Source organism: Colobus angolensis, unplaced genomic scaffold (genome assembly GCF_000951035.1).
Source record: "Colobus angolensis palliatus isolate OR3802 unplaced genomic scaffold, Cang.pa_1.0 Scaffold134, whole genome shotgun sequence".
Taxonomy (NCBI): Eukaryota; Metazoa; Chordata; class Mammalia; order Primates; family Cercopithecidae; genus Colobus; species Colobus angolensis.
In genome coordinates, this window is record NW_012114422.1 from 6,838,491 (window position 1) to 6,861,744 (window position 23,254).

Consider the following 23,254-nt stretch of genomic DNA (forward strand, 5'->3'; position numbering starts at 1 on the left):
AAAACTAGCCGGGCGAGGTGGCGGGCCCCTGTAGTCCCAGCTACTCGGGAGGCTGAGGCAGGAGAATGGTGTGCACCCGGGAGGCGGAGTTTGCAGTGAGCTGAGATCTGGTCACTGCACTCCAACCTGGGCGACAGAGAGAGACTCCATCTCAAAAAAAAAAAAGAAACCCACTTACAAATCTCTGTTAATGGGTTATATACAAATTATGTTTAAATTAGACAAAATTAATTTAGCCAATTTAAATAGAAAACCAGCAGTTTTGCATGATTTGAGAATGGAATGCAATAGACAGAAGAAGAAATTTAAAATATTCACCCAAAAAAGAGAACAAAAAAAAAGTAATTGATGAAGTGTTGATCCTGCCAATTAAAAAAAAAAAAATACTTCATAGATGCTCTTCCTCTCCATCCCCACCATCCCCACTGCCACAACCTTTCCTCGTATATATATATATATATATATTTTTTTTTTTTTTTTCTGAGTTGCAACATTAATCACATAAACGGCCTCCCTATGGCTGGTATGTTTTCCATGCATTATAGTTTTGAAATTACTGTCAAAATTATCTTTCTAAATTAAAATACGACATGTTGCTTTTTCTGGTGAAAATCCTTAAAAAATTTCCCCATTGTCTGAATTCACAATTCACGGATAGTTTCTTTTTCCTTTTTCTTTTTTTTTTTTTTTTTGAGACAAGCTCTGGCTTTGTCGCCTAGGCTGGAGTGCAGTGGTGTAATTATAGCTCACTGCAGCCTCAAATTCCTAGGCTCAAGCAATCCTCCCACCTCAGCCTACAGAAGAGCTAGTACTACAGGTGTATAACATCACACCCAGTAATTTGTGCATAGATATTCAGCTAATTTTTATGTAGCTAATTTGTAGAGACAGGGTCTATGTTGCTCAGGCTGGTCTTGAATTGCTGGACTCAAACAATGCTGCCTCAGCCTCCCAAAGTGCTAGGATTATAGTCACGAGTCACTGTGCTGGGCCTACAGATAAACATAGTTAATTGTATTCGTCTCTGACTTCATCTCCAGGCTTGTATGTAACTATAATTTCCCAACTCCTCATCATCCTAATCCCCCATCCCAGTCCAGCCTTCTAAACTAATATGCTCCCTTATTGCTGTCACTTGATCTGTCCTCTCACCTCGCTAACACCTACCCATCTATGAACTTTCAGTGTGAATGTTACTTCTTCAACCCTTTGGAATTTTCCTCTGCTAAGTTCCTATAGTTTCCCATAGCACCAAATGTTTTCCTGTACAATTTTATCATACTATGCTTCCATATTATTTTTATGTTAGTCTCTTGCAATAGATGCAAGTGTGAGCAAACAAGGTCACCTTTTTGCCTGAAAGTCTGTTTGTCAAGATCCTAACTCTTCTCCTTCTTTGCATTATAAATTTTCTTCCATGTTGCTACAGTGACAAGTTATCTCCTCTTCCTCCATCGTCTCTTTCATGCATTGCATCAGGCTTTTGTCCTCACTGCTCTAGTGAAATGACCGTGTCAAAGTCACCAGAATATTAATGTTGTAATATGATCAATCCTTAACTTGTATTTTACTTAATCTATGAAAAATTAGTTCTCACTGTTGATCACTCTATCTGTTTTGAGCCTTTGTTTGCTTGACCATCAGAACACCATACTCTCCTGGTTTTCTTCTGTATTATTGGCTGCAGATTTTTTTTTTTTTTTTGTAACTCATTCTCCTCTGTAACTTTGTCCCAGGCCATATTCTGTCTTCTAATCACCGTCCCCCCTCAGTGATAACATACACTTCCATGTCTTCTATATGCTCTGACACCAGATGTTTATCTCTAGCTGTGATTTCTGTGAGTTTTGCAATCATATGTCTAATAAGTATCTCAAAATGGATATGTCCAAAATAATAACTTTGAAATTCTTCCTCATCCACACTCTCTTTCATCTCAGGGAATGTCACCGCCATTCACTCAGTTCTTAGGCATAAACCTAACATTCATCTTCATTTATCTTTCTTGCATTCAAGTTTGCATTTACATCTATTCTCAATCTATCAGTAACAGCTCCACCTTAAAAATATATCTCAAAGCTTACTAATTCATATCACTGTGACCATTATCTTCCTATCCAAATCACATTACTTTTCCCCTCCATTACCTTGATAGGCTTCTAATCAGTCATACTGGTTCTACTCCACATCTCCCTACACTAACTACAGTGATTTCTTAGAAACTGATTAAGATCACATCACTCCACAGCTCAATATATTCCCATACTAGTTAAAAAATTTCAAACTCACCATGGTCTTCAAGGATCCATGTGACTTGGCCCTCTGCTCTGCCTCTCTAAACTCATCACCTATCACTCTTTGCTACCATTTACTGTGTTCCAGACACTGTGGCTTGAACATGTCAAGATCTCTCTCCCCTCAACAGTTCATACACTTGCTCACCAACAAGAAAGACTTTTATGCATCCCTCCCTTTTTTCATTTTATTCAGGTTTAAAATGGCAGCATGCTCTGAATGTCTGGTAACTCCAGCTCCTGTTTTATTTTTTTCTACAGCATTACCACTCCCCAAAAGAAAAGAATGTATTTCTTGATGACGTTTATCCTCCTCCACTAAAATGTAAAATGTAAATGCAAAATGTAAGGACAAAGATCTTATATTCTTATTCAAAACTATGTCACCAGTGCTTAGAATAGTGTTGGCATGCAGTAAGCACTCAATAAATTCTTGATGAATAAATCACTGAAAAACGTATTGTGTATCTGTATATATCTTGTGCTTTCAAATTACCTCTTTATCATTCCTGCATCATTCCTATCTCCCAGTATTTTCCTAAACAAGCCATATTTGTCTAATTCTATGTCAATCATCTTTATTTATTTACCAACAAAATATGCTATAGAAAAATTAGCAGATATGCAATACCATATACAGAATGTTTTACATTTGACTCTCATGTATATTACTTAATCTAACATTTGCATCCTGTTTTTAAAAGATACATGATAAATTTCTGTTCTGATCAGTATTCAATATAATATGTGGATTAAGAAAACAGGCCTTCAAATCAAGCAGCCTAGGTTCAAATCAAATTCTGCTTTTTTATCTAAGCCAAGAGGTTTTAATACCTGTAAAATAGAGATAATTGTATCTACCTTCCAAAGTTGATGTCAATACTAAATGAGATGCTTAATAGTGCTTCATTCAAATGCTAAAAATTGCTATTTATTATTGTATTTAATAACTTTTTCATGGATGAATGGGTAGATGAATAAATGGATAAATGAATAAGATGGAGATTTTGTATATATTTCTTCATGAATTTTTTCCCATTCTAAGAAAAGATGAAGTAGACAGGTGTTGCCATGGAGACTTTCAAGTAAAAGTAGTTCTTTCTGAGTCTCTAAAGAACTTAAAAAAACAGAACCAGATAAGCTGATCAGATAAGCAGCTAATTAAAGACTCTTTGCCTAAGGCGAGTAGGTGGCGGCTTCTGGGGCTTTTCAAAAAAGACCTCCCACTAACAGAAGTACTTATGCCTAAGGCCATATATTGTCACAGCTATTAGTGGCTGCAGGGGGTTATTTGAATCACAGCGTCTAAAATGGAGGAGAGCCTGGGGGTTTAGGAGACTGAAGAGTTTAAGAAATGTGAAGTGTAAAAAGGTCAAATTTGGAAGATAAAAACTCAATCTTCAGCATAAGTTTTATTTTTCATTTTTACATTGGTCTCAGCTCTAATTATTTTAAATAAAATTTTATTGTATTGTATTGTAATTAAGAAAGGCTTGGAACTACATGCTTTGTACAAGATTATTAAATATTGTCTACAAACCAGTTGTTAAAGTTTGTGTATCTTCTAATTTAGTATTTTAACTATAAGCACAACTCACATATCATGTCTAATGGGGCTGCTTTCCAATCAACAGTTTAGTTTTAGTATGTCAGTGTGTGCAAAATTACTGAACATTTTCTTGTGCTTTACTGTGACAGAAAAAAAAAAAGACAGTGTTGATAGTAAAAATAAGAACTGTGAAACGGAAAGGACACAATTGACAGGGAAATCATTAGGAATGTAGAAAGCAGTATTGTTTTGGTTTCAATTGGATGCTCACTTGGCTTAAGCTGTTAACTGAGCATTCATTGAACTGTGAAGATAGAGAAAAACAATCATCATGTATAAAATCCTGTAAATAGGCTGTCAAAGATTATATCTAAACTGTAAAGTGTAAATAGAGAATTTGCTCTCTCTCAGAATAAAGCTCCCCACATAATATGTAAATCTATTGCTTGCGTTTTACCAACATACATATCTTTCTGCAGATGTCAGAAGAGTTTGAAACCTCAGATTTGTAAAGGTCTAAGCCAGGAAAGTATGTAAGAGTATCACCATGTGGTGGATACTGAAATGGAAAAAATATGGACCTTGGACTTGGGAAGTTGGTGAGGGTTGTCAGACCCTCTACAGATATTCAGGAAATTGATACAGTAATTTACTAAAATCCATTCACTGAACAAAAGTTTACTGAACACCTGTTGTGTGCCAAGTCCTCTTTCGATTGACCCCAAAACCAATATAGTGACAATGGAAAGGGGGACAATTAAGACAGATTAAGAAATGTTTTACAACCAAAAATTATACATAATACATTTCGATGGCTGCGGTAAAGGTAATGATATAAAGAGTAAATGGTTGATGGGTGGCAGAAAATTATTTTAGATAGGATGGCCAAGAAAGATAGGAGACGTCAATGAAATGATGTAGTGAGACAAAAAGATATCTGTTCCAATCAGAGGAAATGAGAAATTCAAAGACCTTGGGGCAGATGTTTTGTGCAGTTAACAGATGTTGAAAAGGAGCACAAATTAAAGAGAACATTTTGATATCAACATAAGATAGCTCTGTACTTGACTCTCGTATTTGAATATTTAAGACACTGTGCTTTTTCTATCTTAAAAATATTTTAAGACATGACCATTTTTATTCAGAACATTTTGAAGCTAAAAATATTTGTGGTTAAAAATAGAAACGCAAACTGTATTTTCATTTATGTAAAGATTAGTAGTTGGACCAAATGGTAAAACCTAAACTGGTCTGTCTTCTGAATGTCATTTAGAATCATCACCTTTCTATTTCTTCTTTCACACAGACCCCGTATATCCATCTGTCATATTGTCAACTTTCTGGATTTACACCTGTTCCACAAGGAAGAATATTTTTAAAATGGTATAAGGTAATACGTCTTTTTCATGCGATCTTGGCAGATAATACAAGTCATCTGACACAATTTTCTATCTCTGGATATGTACTTTCAAACTGCTTCATTCTGTTCAGGTTGCTATAACAAAATACCATAGAATGGGTGGCTTATAAACAAAAGAAATTTATTTCTCATAGTTCTGGAAGCTGGGAAATCAGCACTGGTAGTTTTGGTGTCTGCTGAGGGCCCCTTTCCTGGATTATATATCACCGTCTTCTGGCTGTGTCCTCACATGGTAAAACAGCCTAGAGATCTCTCTGGGGTCTCTTTAATAAGAGCATTAATCCCATTCATGAGAGCTCTGCCCTCATAACTACCTTCCAATCCCTGCCCCCAATACTACCACCTTATGAGTTAGGATTCTAACATATGAATTTGGGGGATTCAAACATTCAGACTACAGCATTCTGCTGCTGGTCCCCAAAATTAATGTCCTTCTCACATGCAAAATACATTCATTCCATCCCAATAGCCCCACAAGTTGTAATTTGTTCCAGCATCAACGAAAAGTCTAATGTTCAAAGTCTCATCTAAATATCACGTCAATCACATATGGGTGACACTTTAAGATAAGATTCATCCTGAGGCAAACTGCCCTCCAGCTGTGAGTCTGTAAAATCAAACAAATTATCTACTTTCAAAATACAATGGTGAGACAGGCACAGCACAGATATTTCCATTCCTAAAAAGAAAAACAGGGCAGAAGAAAGGGGTAACAGATCTTAAGCAGAACCAAAGCTTTAAAATTCAAGAAAAATCTTTTTTGGTTTAATGCTCTGTTCTTCAGTCCCACTGGGCCTATGGTCTCACCTCCTAGACTCACAGGTTGGAGGTCTCCTCCCAGACACATTGCAGGGAAGTTTCCATATTCTGGACCTACTGGAGGTTATAATCTTACTTCTGTGACTTTGCTGGGCATAATACATACCACAGCTCTCACAGATTAGAGTTTCATGCCTGTGGATCTCCCTGACTACCATCACATCAGTGGCTCTACTGTTTCACCATCATATGGGTGGCCCCACCTCTGTAGCTCCACTGGGCATTTTCCCATAAGGTAATGCTAAAGTTGTGGGGCCATCCACATGACCCCTATGGCAGATCTCTGTCTGGGCAGAGAGACTTTCCAGGACACCCTTTGAAATCTACATACAGGCAACCACATCTCCATAACTTTACTGGGTACAGGGCATGGTGAACCAGACCCACAGGAACTATTCCTGTGTAGTCAAGCAGACTGCATGAATCAGAGCCTGGGGCTTAAGGCCCTTCCTTTGAAATCTGACTCCAAGGCCCTTGCACTCTGGGCTTGTGACTGGATGGGCAGCCTAGATCTCTGAAATGCATTCAGATTCATTCTTCCTTTGTTTTGGACAATAGGTCCTGACTTCTGTTTAGATGGCTGACTAATCTTTGCATTGTATTGATGAATAGCTTCTAGCTTCTATTGAGATGGTCAGTTCATACCAGTCTTCTTATCAAACAGTACTTGTCCAAACATTTTTTTTTTTTTTAAGACAGAGTCTCACGGTGTTGCCTGGACTAGAGTGCAGTGGTACGATCTCGGCTCACTGCAACCTCTGCCTCCCAGGTTCAATCAGTTCTCCTGCCTCAGCCTCCCAAGTAGCTGGGATGCCGGTTAATTTTTGTATTTTTTAGTAGAGACCAGGTTTCACCACGTTGGCCAGGCTGGTCTCAAACTCCTGACTTCAGGTGATCCACTCGCCTTGGCTAAACTCTTAAAGTTCTCTTTTGAATAGGTCTTCTAATTTTTCCAATACAAGTAGGTTGAAAGTTTTTAAAATATAGAAGTTTTGATTCCCCCTTTTTTTTTTTTTTTTTTTTAGACAGAGTCTTGCTCTGTCAGCCAGGCTGGAGTTCTGTGGCATGGTCTTGGCTCACTGCAACCTCTGCCTCCTGGATTCAAGTAAGTGATTGTCCTGCTTCAGCCTCCAGAGTAGCTAGGACTACAAGTGTCCACCACCACACCTGATTAATTTTTGTATTTTTAGTAGAGACAGGTTTCCCATTGCCCAGACTGGCCTCGAACTCCTGACCTTGTGATCTGCCCACCTCAGCTTCCCAAAGTGCTGGGATTACTGGTGTGAGCCACTGTGCCTGGCTCTGATTTCCAATCAATTAACAATTCCATGTTTAAATCATTGGCAGTCAAGAGAAGCCAAGCTGAACCATTAACATGTTGCTTAGATATTTTCTTAGCCAAATATCCAATTTCATTGTTAAAAGTTTTACCTTCCAGAAAACTCCATAACATGAACATAATCAGCCACTTTTGTTATAAAGTGGCAAAATCTTTGCTTCAATATAACAATAATATTCTTTCCTCTATTGTTCAACTACTTGTTCCTCATTTCCATCTAAAGATTCATCAGTATTGGCTTTACTATCCACATTTCTACCAATATTCTATTCATAACCCCTTAGATATTTTAGTAAAAAGATGGTGCCTTTCTCTAGAGCTTTCCTCCTCTTATTCTGATCCCTCATCAGAATTTCCCCTTACAGTCCTTTCACAACAATGTAGGCTTTTTCTAGCATGCATCTCAAACTCTTCCAGCCTACACCTGTTACCCAGTTCCAAAGCTGCTGCCACATATTTAGGTTTTTGTTACAGTAGAACTCCACTCCTGGTACCAATTTTCTGCCTTAGTCTTTTCAGGCTAGTATAACAAAACACTATAGACTAGGTGGTGGCTTATAAACAATAGAAATATATTTCTTATAGTTGTAAAGGCTGGGAAATCAAAGCTTTCTAAAGCACTGGCAGATTCAGTATCTGATGAGGACCCTTTTCCTGGTTCATAGACAGCCATTTTCTTGCTGTGTCCTCACATGGTAGAGGGACATCCCTCTTGGATGTCCAACTAGTAACATCCCTGGTGTTGCTTTTATGAGGACACTAATCCCCTTGGTCATCTCCCAATGGCCCCACCTCCCAATACAATCACCTTAGGGGTTAGAATTTCTACACAAAAAAATGGGGAAAATGAATATTTAGACCATAGCAAAAATCCGTGCAAAATTAAAGGTAGTCTGTTCTATATCTAATGACTCCTGATGAATGCAGTATCAGGGTTCTCAAAAAGCCCAGGAAACTACAGACTGCTGGACCTCTGACAGAGAGATAGTGTGGGTTCCTGGGTAGCTCATCTTTTGCCCTAAAAGTAGGAAGTGAGTTCTGGCTGAATCTAGGTTGAGAATAGTAAACTAGCATTCACTACTGAGGTGGAATATCAGTAATAGAATAGATAAAAGCCTAAAGTCTTTCATAGACTTTAGTTCCGGGTATGAGCTACTGTACTTGCTGAGATAAATCCTTAGTTGGATAGTATCACCTTACTCTTTTTATATAGGTTTTTATATTTGATGGCTAAAATGCTAGAATTAATCAATTGATACATTTGAAATACAAAAACACTTTGTGATAATCATGTAGAATAGGGGCTTTCTTGGGTTTCAGACACAAATGGTTAATGGTTTAAAATTTATAGTCTTGGGCCAGGTGCGGTGGCTCACACCTGTAATCCCAGCACTTTGGGAGACCAAGGCAGATGAATCACCTGAGGTCAGGAGTTCAAGACCAGCCTAGCCAATAAGATGAAACCCAGTCTCCACTAATACAAAAAAAATTAGTCAGGCATGGTGGTGCATGCCTGTAATCTTAGCTACTTGGGAGGCTGAGGTGGGAGGATTGTTTGAACTCAGGAGGCAGAGGTTGCAGGAGATCGTGCTACTGTACTCTAGCCTGGGTGACAGTGCAAGACTCGATTTCAAAAAGAATAAAAATAAAAACAAAGTGAAATTTATATTCCCATATTCTCTATTCTATGTTTCACAAATATTCTCTTCAAATGTTCTCTTTCTTCAGTCACTTCACTTGCTATTTTGCTATTTTTTTTTATTTTTCCTTTTCTCTCTCTTTTTAATGCTACAGATCATTTCTCCCATCTTTATCTTGCCTCTTTCTAACTCTGTCTCATCTGCATGCCTTCATGGACATAAGAAAATATATTTCTTTGGATAATGTGATGTTTAAATTTTTAGGGTAAGAAGAAAAGCAGAGCATAAACATTGGTTAAATATATATTTCTAAGGCCTATTAAAATTGTAGTAATAATTATTTTAACTTTGTTTTTATTTTATGTTAAAAAAATTTGCCAATAATGAAAACAAACCAAAATGTTTATTTCTTTAAGTATACTCCTCAACCATTTGGCCTGGAATGCATTAATTGGTGGAAATTTCACTGTCCTCCTAAATGGTACATTTTAATAAAGATTTACTACTATTTTCAATACAATCAACACATTTTCCAAAACTTGCTTATAAATTTTAAATGCAAATAAAAGTCAAACATGCAAGAAACCCTAAATTAAAGTTGGAAAGGATGACAGTACTTAACGCTTTCAGCCTTTTCCAAAATGCAAACATCTTCTGTAGAAGGGACATTTTCCACATAATAACTTTAAATAGCTTTAAAAATAAAATATCAACAAATTAAAATCAATAGTATCAAATACTTGATCAGTACTGCATATTAAGTCCTATATTCTGCAATGAATACTTTTGGAATTGGAATCTTCTCTCTTGATTTTGTGGTGGATTATTTGACAAAAACAACTTAATTTTTTAGTACTTATTAAGTTCTAAGAACTAAGCCAAGGCTTTTAATCATTTAGTCATAATGAACCTATGAAGAAGTTCTCTTATTTTCTTGTTTTATTGATATGGGATTTGAAGATCAGAGATTATGTAAATTTTCCAGGATCTTATTGTAACTCACCTCAATTCAGTCATGCGGACAAAGCCAAGACATTCACCCACAACTCTTGTGCTGATAATTTAGTACAATTCCCAGCTCTGATGATTTCACTCAATTTTACATAATTCTTTACAACCTCTCACATTAATTAGCACATTAACGTCATAAATATACAAACAGAACCTTTAAGGATTAATTCACTCATTTACATTTCAATTCTTGGCATATGTAGGTTCTTTGAACACTCTAAAGGAATAAAAGGGGTTTTGATGATATTTAAAGATTAATGAACTAGTTTATGAATTTCCTTGTCATTATATTACTCTGTTTTTACAGTAGATTATATGAAACTAAGTAAAGAGAACTATTTATCTAAGTTCTTCTATTTTTACAGCATTGATATTTTCTATCAATACCTATGTAAATGTATTAAAAGTGAACAGAAATTATGTAAATAATTACTGGGGAAAGTGAGGCAGAAACAATGATTCTTAGTATTTATAGAAAAAGATTTAAAAATCTACTGTGAGTTTTGAAGAGAGTTATTATTATGTGTCTGTCTTCAATTATTAAACTGATTTCAAGCAATGTAATTTCCAATTTATGCATATAGCATGACTAATTTTGGCATTGACATATAGAAAAATTTCTTTTAGCTCGTGATTCCTTTAGCTCAGAATGTTATAAATGTTATTTATAATATTTCATGAGTATGAAGTCAATGTATTGTGTTGTATGTGTTGTGGTTCAGAAAAGAGGACATTATTTGTTTTGTCTTTATTAGAGTACAAGTACCTAAGGGGAAGATCTCTCTGCCCTATTAACCCCAGCTCTCTGGTAGGCACAAGATAGGTGGAACATCAAGTCCAGCTGATTTATCTCCTATACTTGTGGACTGTCAAAAATGTACTTTTATAGAGTCAGCAATTCTGTATAATAAATAAGGCATAAATGTAATTGGGAAATAGTTTGTAAGTCAAAACATAAACAGAAGCAGTAATCTATCAATTAATTTAGGTATAAAGGTAGGAAAACTTAGTCTTAAATCCTGCCTCCACTCTAACCCTTACCATGGCTCTACCACTTTAAAAAGAACTATTTTACCTCTTTCAGACTCAGATTATTCATCTGTACATTCCAAAAGTAACAGTTCCATAGATTTGTCAGAGGATTACATCAAATATGTATTTAAATTACTTAGCATGGAATGGGTCTTTTTTAGACAATCCAGGCTGCTAAAACAAAATACCACAGATTAGGTAAGTTGTCAACAACAGGAATGTATTTCTTAGAGTGCTAAAGATTGGGAAGTCTAAGATCAAGGTGCCAGCAGATGTAGTGTTCGGTGAGGGCTTGCTCAGTGCTTCATAGACAGTGCCTTCTGTGTTCTCACATGGCAGAAGGCTGAATATGCTTCCTCAGACTTACTTTATAAAGGTACTAATCTCATTCCTGAGGGTGGAGCCTCCAAGACCTAGTCACCTTCCAGAGGCTCCACCTCTTAATACTCCTACATGGGGGATTAGGTTTCTTTTTTTTTTTTTTTTTTTTTTTTTTTTGAGATGGAGTCTTGCTCTGTCACCCAGGCTGGAATGCAGTGGCTGGATCTCAGCTCACTGCAAGCTTCTCCTCTTGGGTTCATGCCATTCTCCTGCCTCAGCCTCCCGAGTAGCTGGGACTACAGGCGCCCGCCACCTCGCCCGGCTAGTTTTTTGTATTTTTAGTAGAGACGGGGTTTCACCGTGTTAGCCAGGATGGTCTCGATCTCCTGACCTCGTGATCCGCCCGTCTCGGCCTCCCAAAGTGCTGGGATTACAGGCTTGAGCCACCGCGCCCGGCGGGGGATTAGGTTTCAACATAAGAATTTGTGTGTTGTGGGGGGTGGTGGGGAGAGGGAGAGAATAAATATTCAGACGATAGGATTGGCAAATAGTGGCATTAAGAAAATTATAAATATCAGAAATCAGAAATTGTGGTTATTTAGCTAAAAGATAAGAAAATTGAAGAGTCATTTACAGTCTTCTAGTGTTTTAAATTATTTTTTTAAGTGGTCATTTGACAAATAATAGAATAATACAAGAATAGTTCAGGTTCCATTTATTGTCACGGAAAAAATTAAAATATTTGTTGTAAGAAAAAAATGCACTGTGAAATATGCTAGGTATATTTTTTTGGGGGGGGTGGGAGTGACAATATCAAATTCCTAGAGAAATCAAATGACCATCTATCTTTCCTAGTTATTTGTGACAGCCCAGTTTATACCATTATCCTAGCACAATTGTTGACAATGTCCTGATTTAAATGGTAAAAAAATATATTTTACTTAAAGCAAATATATTCTATAAAAATTACACATCCTGGTCGGGTCGGGTGGCTCGTGCCTAAATCCCAGCACTTTGGGAGGCCGAGGTAGGTGGATCACGAGGTCTGGAGTTCAAGACCAGCCTGACTAACATGTTGAAACACTGTCTCTACTAAAAGAAACAAAAAATTAGCAGGGCATAGTGGCGGGTGCCTGTAATCCCAGATATTTGGGAGGCTGAGGCAGGAGAATCGCTTGAACCTGGGAGGCGGAGGTTACAGTGAGCCAAGATCATGCCATTGCGCTCCAGCCTGAGCGACAGGGCGAGACTCCGAAAAAAAAAAAAAAAAAAACCACATAACATATCCTGTGAATGCATTTCAACAGATTTATCTTTGATTTCTTCTCAGTAGAAATGAATGTACCTTCTATGTTATTTCACAATTTAAGGTTATTTTTTATTCTAATGACCTATGAACTGACATGTGAACAAATGTATTTTAAAAAGCTAAAAATAAGAATGGCAAATATAATTCATTTTCATATGGCAAAATGTGTTATTGAAAAGTAATTTTATATATTTATGATTGTCTATTATGTGTCAATATACACACTCATTCTTCCCTATGGAGAGTGGACTACTAAGATTATTAAAATTAAAACAAAAATAAAACAAAATTTCTGCTTATCTTTTATTTTAAAAAGTATTATTTTCAGCTGGGCGTGGTAGATCACACCTGTAATCCCAGCATTCTGAGAGGCTGAGGCGGGTGGATTACTTGAGGCCAGGAGTTTGATACCAGCCTAGACAACATGGTGAGACCTGGTCCCTTTTGTATTTTGTAAACATACAAAAATTAACTGGGCATGGGAGTGCAATCCTGTAATCCCAGCTACTCGGAATGCTGAGGCAGGAGGCTTGAATCTGGGAGGCAGACGTTGAAAGGGAGCTGAGATCATGTCATGGCCCTCCAGACTGGCAACAGAGCAAGACTCTTTAGCAATAAAATAAAATAAAATAAAATAAAATCTTATTTTTAACATCACATACCAATGTAACTTTAATGAGAAACAACTCAAGTCATTAGAATTATTTTATAACCTGAAATTAAGTCTTACCACTCTCTTTTTTATTTAATATTATGTATTTTTTTAAAATAATAATTTTCAGATATGTTATTGGGGCAGAGAAGAGAGTAATTTCCCTACTTTCTAATTTTCTATGTCTATGGAACGCTACAAAAGCCAAGCATCATTATAATTACCCTGAAATACTATAAAATTCTAAACTATTAAGATATCCGTAATTTTAGATAGCATACATTCTATTTACCAACATAAGGTAGATATACTATTGCAAAAACAACTTTGAAACAATAAGATTTTTGGCTAACCTTATGCATTTTACTCATTCAAAATGTTACCACCCATATTTGTGAAAGACTGAAAAAATTTATTATTTTATATTTTTATACATATCTGTAACTAACAGAGTCAGAAAAAAAAATTCATATTTTCTAATTCTTTTGATGACCAAGCAAAATATTTCCAGAAAAGTCAGCTTTAAGACCTACCATTTGATAGCACAACAGTGTGACTATAGTCAATAATAACTGTACATTTTAAAATAACTTAAAGAGTGTAATTGGATTGTTGCAATGCAATGAATAAATGCTTGAGGAGATGGATATCCCATTCTTCATAAAGTGCTTATTTCATATTGACTACTTGTAACACAACATCTCATGTACTCCATCAATATATACACCTACTGTGTACTCACAAAAATTAAAAATAAAAAAAAAAAGGATAATAGTGCTTCATAATCCCACATTAGTAGCATCAGATTCTGTGTTCCTGGAAATATATGTATGTACTTACATCCATATAAATCCATATAAATCAGTAAATGAGGAAACTATTTAGCTAATTCAACAAAAAGTTTTTCACTGATTTCATCACCAAGACAATTGCAACAAATCTCCACTGATTTTTCATATTTATATAAAGCATACCTATTAAATTATTTAAAATTTAGTGCATAATTACATTTGAAATTTTAACAAATTGAAAGATGTAAGAAAATCAATTTTTATACGAAATATGTATAATCACAGATCACACAAATTTATATACTCACCAATACAAGTAGGTAAGGAATCATTCCACTGGGCCAAAGAATTGGGCACTGTTTCACACCTAATTGCTATGGATCCATGGAGAATATACCCTGGATTACATTCAAAAAGAACCAAGGAACCGACTGCAAATTCATTGCCAATTCTTCTTCCGAATCTTGGTTCAGGCACAGAACTGCATTGTGTAGAACTTGTTCTAGGAACAGCTGCATAGAAATATTATTTATTTTAATTTTACATGGTAGACAAATACAGATTTCTGTATGTAACTGTTTAAACACATTTTCGAGAAATCATCACTTTTTATCAGAACTTGAATTAAAAATTTTAATATATACTCAAAGTGTTAAATTTCAGACAGAATAACATAATTTAAAATAAATATTGTTATCATCATCAAGGTTTTTTATCAGAAAAGTTTTACTTTTGATCCTTTAAACATCAACCATTTTTTTTTCTATTTTTGTTTTAACAGACTCATTAATATTACAAAGTACTTTTTGTTAGATATTTTTGTAATTTGTGGGATAAAACTGAAAGCATTTTTTTTCTTTTTAAGCTTAGAATACCAAGTTCAAAAAATATGTGTCAGGTTATATCAAATAATTTTACTTTTGTTTTCAGTATTTGGTTCTTAATTAAAAAAAAAATTTACAAAAGCAAACAGTACTTTATTAGTTTCATAGAATGTTCACAAACCTAATTTCAAACACATTTGCTATTGAGAAAGATAACTACATTTGGACTAGGTAGAATATATGTTAGACAGATTAACAACAATAAAACTTTTTACTTTAATAATCACACAATATCAGATTTAAAATTGCGTTTAGATTTTATAGGTATGTCCTTTAATTGTGTCTCTTTTTTTTTTTGGTTTAGTAAAATAGAATGATAACAGGATGTTTTTTCTTTTTAAAACACATAACAAATGTGATTAAAGAGATTGACAATAGCCCAGAAAAATGATATGATGAATTCTAAATAGATTAATTCTTCTTATTCGACTTGAGTAAGTATAATTCCATTCATTATAGTGCCTTTTTACAGTCATAATACCATACATTGTTTCCAGGGGGAAGTACTACTTAACATAAAAGAGTATAGTATTATAGTCAACTGATAAATGGGGTAAGAGGGTTTAATAGGAATAACAAATCACAAATGCTTATACATTTCTTAGGAATAAAATGCAAGATACATTTGAGAATAACTACTATATGAATATATGTATTTCAAAGAAAATATTTCAAATAATGGCTCTTAACTTGGTTTAATGATAATGTAGAAGGTTGTCTACCACAGGCAAGAAAAAACTGTGTAAACAAACTTCTGATTGCACAAAAGTCCTAAAAACTGTGAAGAAATTTTAATTCTCCTGAGAGAATGAGAAACTATAATTTTAGAATGGAACACTGATTTCCTTGGCATGTTTAAGTACATCAGCACCAAAATTTTTATACCTTTACTTTAGAGTGCTAAACTAAATTAGACTAAATAGTCTAGAGTGCTAGACTATTAGAAAATAGAAAATGTAGATAGTAAAGAATTGTCAGGAAAAAAAGTAGATGTCTTGAAAACAATATGTGAGAAGGAAGGAAAATCAGGCATTTAAACTGAGAATGATGATGGAAGCAATAGATTTTGTTTACTTTGGTCAAGGTGACAGTGATGTAGTGATGGGGGAGGGGACAAAATAAAACTGCTTAAAAACGCTTTTATGTAGAGGATTTCATCATTCAAAATCTCTGAATACATCACAGAAAATGATATCATTCCTTAGTGTGTTTCTAGACTACAGGGTCACTTACCTTGGTAAACAAAGTGAAATCCCTTAGCTGTTATTGGTCCAACTGAAGTAAATCGAATTGTGATCTGATTACCTGAACTCAGTGGAAGTGATTCTCCTACTCAACAAAACAAACACTAGATATCATAAATAATTTTCATTCAGTAAACCTAACAAATTATATTATAATCTTACACTGTCATTTGAAAATGTCAATCTATGTTCTATCAAATTACTTTAAAATATTCTACCACTACCAATATAGTTTCTTTGGGTTCAACTTGTATTGCAATCTTTTTCTCAGAAAGCTTTAATTACATTTTTATACATATTGCCTCATTCTTCAAAGAATTCTTAAATATTTTATATTACATTAAACACCAGAGACTAAGTGATTAAATATATTATTTACTTGGTTACAATCCCAGAGAATAGTTGGTTGTATTTTTCTCAACCTTTTGAGTTAATTTTGTTTCTATTCTTTAGAAAAAAAAAAAAAAAGTGAAACTATTTTCACTTTACTTTATTTCTAATATGGATGACATAAATCTCAACTTTCACTACAATACTAATCAAAGTCAGTCTTTAATCAGTAACTGATGCATGGCAGTTCTATTAAAGGATACCTGAATGGGATCCTGAGAGGGAAGATAACAGAGAAGATTGCTGAGTTGGCCCATCATACACCTCAACAACATCGTGGAGTGATGTCTGGAAAAATACAAACTGGCCAAACACCACTGATCAACAGGAACCCGGAGAAGCAAACAAATCACCAACCATCCAAAAACAAAAACAAAAAACAAAAAAATAGAAAGAGGAGGAGAGAGAGAACAAAGTGTTACAATATAATAGTCATTTTTTTTTCTACCATTAAAAGCGGATAGGTGCCAATTGGTTCATATTACTGACACAGTACTTCAGGTCATAAAAGAAGTGACCATGACCTAAAGCAATAAAATTTTAAGACGACAATTCTTAAAAATATAAATGAGTATAGCATTTAATTTGGATCAGAAATAATAAGATTGATGATTAATACTTTATAGTAACTACTTTTGGCTTTTCCCAATGGTGGTTTGATTCTTTTCACTTTGTGACTCTCTTCTCTTTTTCTAATTTTTTTCCTCCTCCTTTAGATGAGATAGACAAAGTTTTAATTCAAGGGAGTTTTAAAATTGTCCTTAAAAATGCTACTCCATTATGAGTAATAATTTCATTAGAAAAAGATTAGCAAGATTCTTTTCAGGTATAGTGTTTAATTTACATTCTAAGTTTTAAATGATTCCTAAACATTTATTGTTAATCTTCTGCCAAAATAAAGAAATATTATTTATGATTCCTCAGCAATTGAGATATCATAAAATTTTGCAAAATAATTGCTCTTCCATGGTAAGTACAGTTCTGAAGTACATACCAATAGAGCTTCATAGATGTGTCTTTTTACTCCATTTTTACTTATGCTTTAATTATATACTAAACTTACATGCAGAATTTACCCAAACTAAAACTATAGAGAAAGAACTTGTTTTAAGAACAGAAAGAACAGAAATCAGTTTGCTTTGTGTTTTTTTTTTTTCTTTTTTAAATAAAATCAGTAAGAAAAATTATCCTAAAATACTGCATTGGTAAAATTGTGGGGTTTAAAAGAGTATAATTTTTAATGAAAATTTAATAATGTAAAAGCAAAGTCACTTTTATAAATTTGAAATCACATGAATTTAAATTGTTCATTCCATGGGTATATACAAGTATATGTTTCAAATGCTGATTCAAATTGTACACCTCAAATGAAGGCTATGGACATTCTCTGGTGGTCCTTATACCAATAGGCTAATTCACTTGAAACATGGTTACTTTTGCCTGTGAATTCAGGTATACACATAATATTGTAAACAAAGCTATACGTAGTTTTTTGGCCTGTAAAAATAAGCTGGTGATCTCAGTCCAGTTCTTTGTGGAGCAAAAGAAAATGAAAACATTAACAGATACAGCGATGTTTCTTTGAACTTTTCTGAACATTGCTGTGCTAAAATTTGTCAATAATCCTCCTTAAAATATTTCCTAGAAGTCATGAATACAAATTTATGTTTCCACCAAACCAGACACAAGCCGTGAATTATTTTAATGGTTTACAAGTCATACAAAAATTTTGAATTCAGACCCTTTTAAAAGATCCCAAATTTGTTCCACCAAATCCCAAGCTACTTCCAAAATACTCCAAATATGTATAGGAAAGGTTTGCTGTTTTTGCATTTGTTTAGATTAGTGTTTAGATGATCTGTTCTCAAACATGTCTTAAGAAGGTTCTATTATAAAGCAGATTGCCGTTGCCTTACCAAGTAGCCAAAAAAAAAAAAAAAAAAAGGTATGTTAGTCTAATCATGGTAACTTTGTTACATCAAGCACACTGCCCAAAAAGGCTCTTGGAGTATAATTTATTCTTTCTCTCAGCTTTTTGGGAAATCATTAAGAAAAAAAGTACAATTCAGCATCCTTTAACTCTTTCTTCTCATCAGAAAACATGCCCAATTTCCTTGCAAACCACTATATTTACAAACATTTAAAACAACTAAAATACACAGGTATCCAAGAGCTTTTTCTGAGGAAAAAGAAAAAATAATTCATCTTTTTTTTTTTTTTTGCCTTTAGTCCTCTTCTCATTTATTGTTTCTATACAGATAGACCAGTTTTGCATTATCTCTAAACTGAATATGTTGAGACTATAACTGTTAATAATGCAGCCATTAACCCCATGTTTTTGTATCATGTTGAGTATAGAAGACTGTAGGGCATGCTCTTTTAAGTGTTGTTAATAATTTGTGCTTGTAATTTGTTGTAGTTATTAACACAGTTGGGAGAGTTGAGAAAGCTAGGAGTGGGGGATTAGAGTGCTGAATCTTGCCTTATTAAGCAATGGGCGAGCCACTTTTCTTTAAAAGCAATCAATTCTGCATTAATATCAGCAATTGAAACTTTAAATTAAAAGTAGCTTTCGCCAGAAAACAGTTACTCTGAGAGGATATGGAATCACTATAGTAAAGATAAAATTTTAAAGTACACGCATAAGTTATTTTGTAGTATGAACAATGAAGAACACTCACATAGTGATCTGATTTCTCACACATTATCATATTAATATTGTCTCATTAAACTGATATATTATAATCATCAACCAAGTACTCCCAGTCAGAAGTCTTAAGAAGTAAGTGGTGACTCTCAGATTTGCTTCTCCATTCTGCCTGTAAATCTCTTGGTTTCTTTAGTTTTTTAAGGTGCAAACAGCAGTAAGTCTTCTGATTCTAAAATGTTCTGAATAGCCAAAGGTATTTGCCTGGTTGAAAGTGATATAAGGGAAATCTGTAAGAGATTTTAAAGTGGCTCAAAAGATTACTGGTTATTTATTTACTTTTTTTTTTGTAAGCAACTTGTCTAGCAAATTGCATTACTTGTGTTAAATGGAGACTGTGGTATAATGCAATGGATTATTGCCCAGTGAACAGATTTATTTTGCCTGTATGCACCTATTTGTTTGTAAATTCATCTTAACATTCCTGATTATCTATCTATCTTATCCACAGATCTATCTAATTTATCTATTAACCATCTATTGTTTGATTATTTGAATTCTCTTTTGAACCATTGTAACATCTTACTGGGTTTCTCATTATTTAACTGAAAGTTAAACAAAATTTTTAAGTATCCTTTATATTTATATGAGAGTCATAATTCTGCTCTTTTTAAAAATTCTCTCTAAACACTGACCTGATGCTGGTGCCTCAATCCAATGGGTAGAACACCCTTTTATTTCTAGAACTACAATTAACCCCAAGTCTGTGCTGATTATGTCTTTTGCATGATTAACAAGCTCCGTGGTCTGTTTCTTTATTTCCAAGCAGAGATACAGAATTCCCTGCATCTCAGCTCCAAGCTTCTTTTCTGTTTTCTTAAGCATATAGATTTCAAAAGCGTTTTGCTCTCAATATACAAGAGTAAGCTGTATACACCAAGCTATTTCTTAAGGGAAATGCTACTAATTTTTTTCTTCTTTAAACATAATACATGTTAAAGAAAATGTTTTTATCTCTTTTGTTGAAAAATTCAATTTTTATAGTGATATATATACTATAGTAAGCTAGAAAAAGGGAGAATAAGGAAACCAGTAAGATAAAAGCAAACAAATAAGCCTATGCAATTATCTAGTTTTTATGCCTGAAACTATATCTAAGCCTATTATATTTTCATACATTGTATTTTAGAATAGAGTTTATTAATTCAACCAGCATTAGTTGATTTTGTGATGTGCCAGGAACTGGGTTAAATGCTAGTGTTAAGAAAGTGACCAGTACAGACAGGGTCCCTGCTTTTTGACATGGCAGCTTTTCTTTATTCCACCTATGAAAAGATGTTAGGCTAGCCAATTAATTATAAACCAACAATAGGGCACTTTGGGTACATCTCTCCATGAAGAGTATTGCTGTACTGATCAATTAAATCCATTCTTTAAAGCAAAGCATCTACTAACTTCTAATGGGTAACATTCGTGGAGTTCTTGACACATTTTTAATAAATCTATAACTTAGATTTTAAAAAAATCACTTTAAAAGTCTGGAGAAATCACTAAAAGGAAAACCAGTTTAGATCACCTTGCTAGAACCTTTATCCCAATTTTAAAGTATTTTCCTAGTTCATTTTCTTCCCCATGAATAAATTCAGAATGAGACAAGGCAGTGTATCTATCTACTCTTTTTTGTAGACAAAGCAAGGTTTATTTGACATCTAATTTTTGAAGTATCATATCCAAATAAGATTGAGAAGTAATGTTCCATTGACTGAGAAGGTTTGTATAGCATAAATTTTCATGTAACTGTTTCAGTAAGCCTTTGTTTCCTATTCTCCATCAAACCCTGTCGAATCCTTTTTCCTTTGGTCACATTCATTTAATTCCTGAGACTTCATCCAATTTGCTTAATTAAGCCATCCCAAATATAACTCAATAAATGATGACAGTGTCTAAGATGGCATAAAGAAACTCTTGAGCATTAGCATAGATAAGTGGCTGAATTGTCACTACAGACCAACAGTTACCCTGAAAGCATCATTGCGGAAACAGTATAGTGAGTGCCTGGAATATGGCATAATGCACTAAAATGGGTTAGTGCTCACAGGGGAGGGTCTTTGCTTAGAACATGAATAAATAGAACAACAAGAAGTTAAAGCTCCCTTCTCCACTAAACTCTAATCTGCAACATGGTTGAAACGTTTTACCATTGCTATTATTCTCTCCTCGACCAATGTTTAATCAAGCTCCTCTGAATCCTCTTCCCAACTAGGCCTTGACTATTTCACTTCTGTGTCTGTCTTTGCATTGTCCAGTTTTAACAAGAATCCGATGAGCTGGTTTAGCCAAAATCCCTTCTCTCAATGTCTGATTACCCTCTCACCTCCACCATCCCCCAGGTGACGTCTGATAACCCTGGCTTGCCTTCACCAACAGTCCTGTTAAGGTGGTTTAGCCAGAATAGCCCTCATCCCTGATGTTTCCACTTAATAATTTTGCATCTACTAACCTCCATCCTGCTTCTGGTATATAAATTTCCACTTTTTCTTGTTATATTTGAAGTTGGCTCAATCTCTCTTCTCTACTGCAAAAAATTACTTTGATGGGTTCATCAAAGTAATTCCTATGCCTATCCTGACACTTCTGAATAGTCTATTTGATATAGTTTGGCTGCAACCCCACTCAAATCTCATCTTGAACTGTAATCCCAATATCCCCATGTTCCCCTGGGAGGTAACTGAATCATGGAGGTGGTTTTCCCTTTGCTGTTCTCGTGATAGTGAGTGAGTTATAAGGAGGTATGATGGTTTTATAAGCATCTGGCATTCCCCCTGCTGGCTCTCACTGTGTCCTGCTGCCACATGAAGAAGGTGCCTGCTACTTCCATTGCCTTCTGCCATGATTGTAAATTTCCTGAGGCCTCTTCAGCAATGTAGAACTATGAGTCGATTAAACCTTTTTCCTTTATAAATTACTTAATCTTGGGTATTTCTTCTTAGCAGTGTTAGAACAGGCTAATACAGTAAATTGGTACCAAGAGGGGAGTGCTGCTATAAAGATACCTGAAAATGTGGAAGCAACTTTGGAACTAGGTAAGAGGCCGAAGTTGGAAAGCTTTGAGGGCTCAGAAGACAGGGAGATGTGGGAAAGTTTAGAACTCCCTAAAGACTTGTTGACCAAAATGCTGATAGTGATATGGACAATGAAGTCCAGACAGACGTTGTCTCAGATGGAGATGAGAAACTTTTTGAGAACTAGAATAAAGGTGATTCTTTCTATGCTTTAGTAAAGAGACTGGTGGCATTTTTCTCCTGTGCTAGAGTTGTGTGGAACTTACTTTGAACTTGAGAGAGATGTTTTAGGGTATCTGGCAGAATAAATTTCTAAGTTGCAAAGCATTCAAGAGGAAGCAAAGCATAAAAATTTGAAGAATTTGCAGTCTGACCATGTGAGGTTAAATAAAAAACCCAATTTCTGGGCAGAAATTCAAGCCAGCTGCAGAAATTTGTATAAGTAATGAGGAACCAAATATTAATCCCCAAGACAATAGGGAAATGTCTCCAGAGTATGTCAGAGAACTTCATGGAAGCCCCTCTCATCAAAGGCCTAAAGGTCTAGGAGGCAAAAATGGTTTCCTGGGCTGGCCCAGGGCTCTCCTGCTCTGTGCAGCCTCAGGACATGGTGCCCTGCACCCAGCTGCTTCAGCTCTAGCTGTGGCTAAAGGAACCAAGGTACAGCTTGAGCATTGCTTCAAAGGGTGCAAGTCCCAAGCCTTGGCAGCTTCCATATGGTGTTGAGCCTGTTGGTGCACAGAAGTCAAGAATTGAGGTCTGGGAACCTCTACCTAGATTTCACAGGATGTATGGAAATGTCTGAATGTCCAGGCAGAAGTTTGCTGCAGGGTGGAGCCATCATGAAGAA

At 34.9% G+C, this 23,254-nt stretch overlaps 1 protein-coding gene across 2 annotated transcripts in view; it reads right to left on the reverse strand.

Moving 5' to 3' along the window:
• The window catches only part of CSMD3 (CUB and Sushi multiple domains 3), a 1,254,780-nt gene that overhangs the window by 169,989 nt on the left and 1,061,537 nt on the right, over positions 1-23,254 (reverse strand). For both annotated transcript variants that reach the window (XM_011934353.1, XM_011934352.1), the window contains 3 exons: positions 16,899-17,012; positions 16,295-16,390; positions 14,486-14,689 (listed from right to left, as the gene is read on the reverse strand). In XM_011934353.1, the coding sequence (XP_011789743.1) occupies positions 14,486-14,689; positions 16,295-16,390; positions 16,899-17,012 (414 nt within the window). The remainder of the gene's footprint in view (positions 1-14,485; positions 14,690-16,294; positions 16,391-16,898; positions 17,013-23,254) is intronic.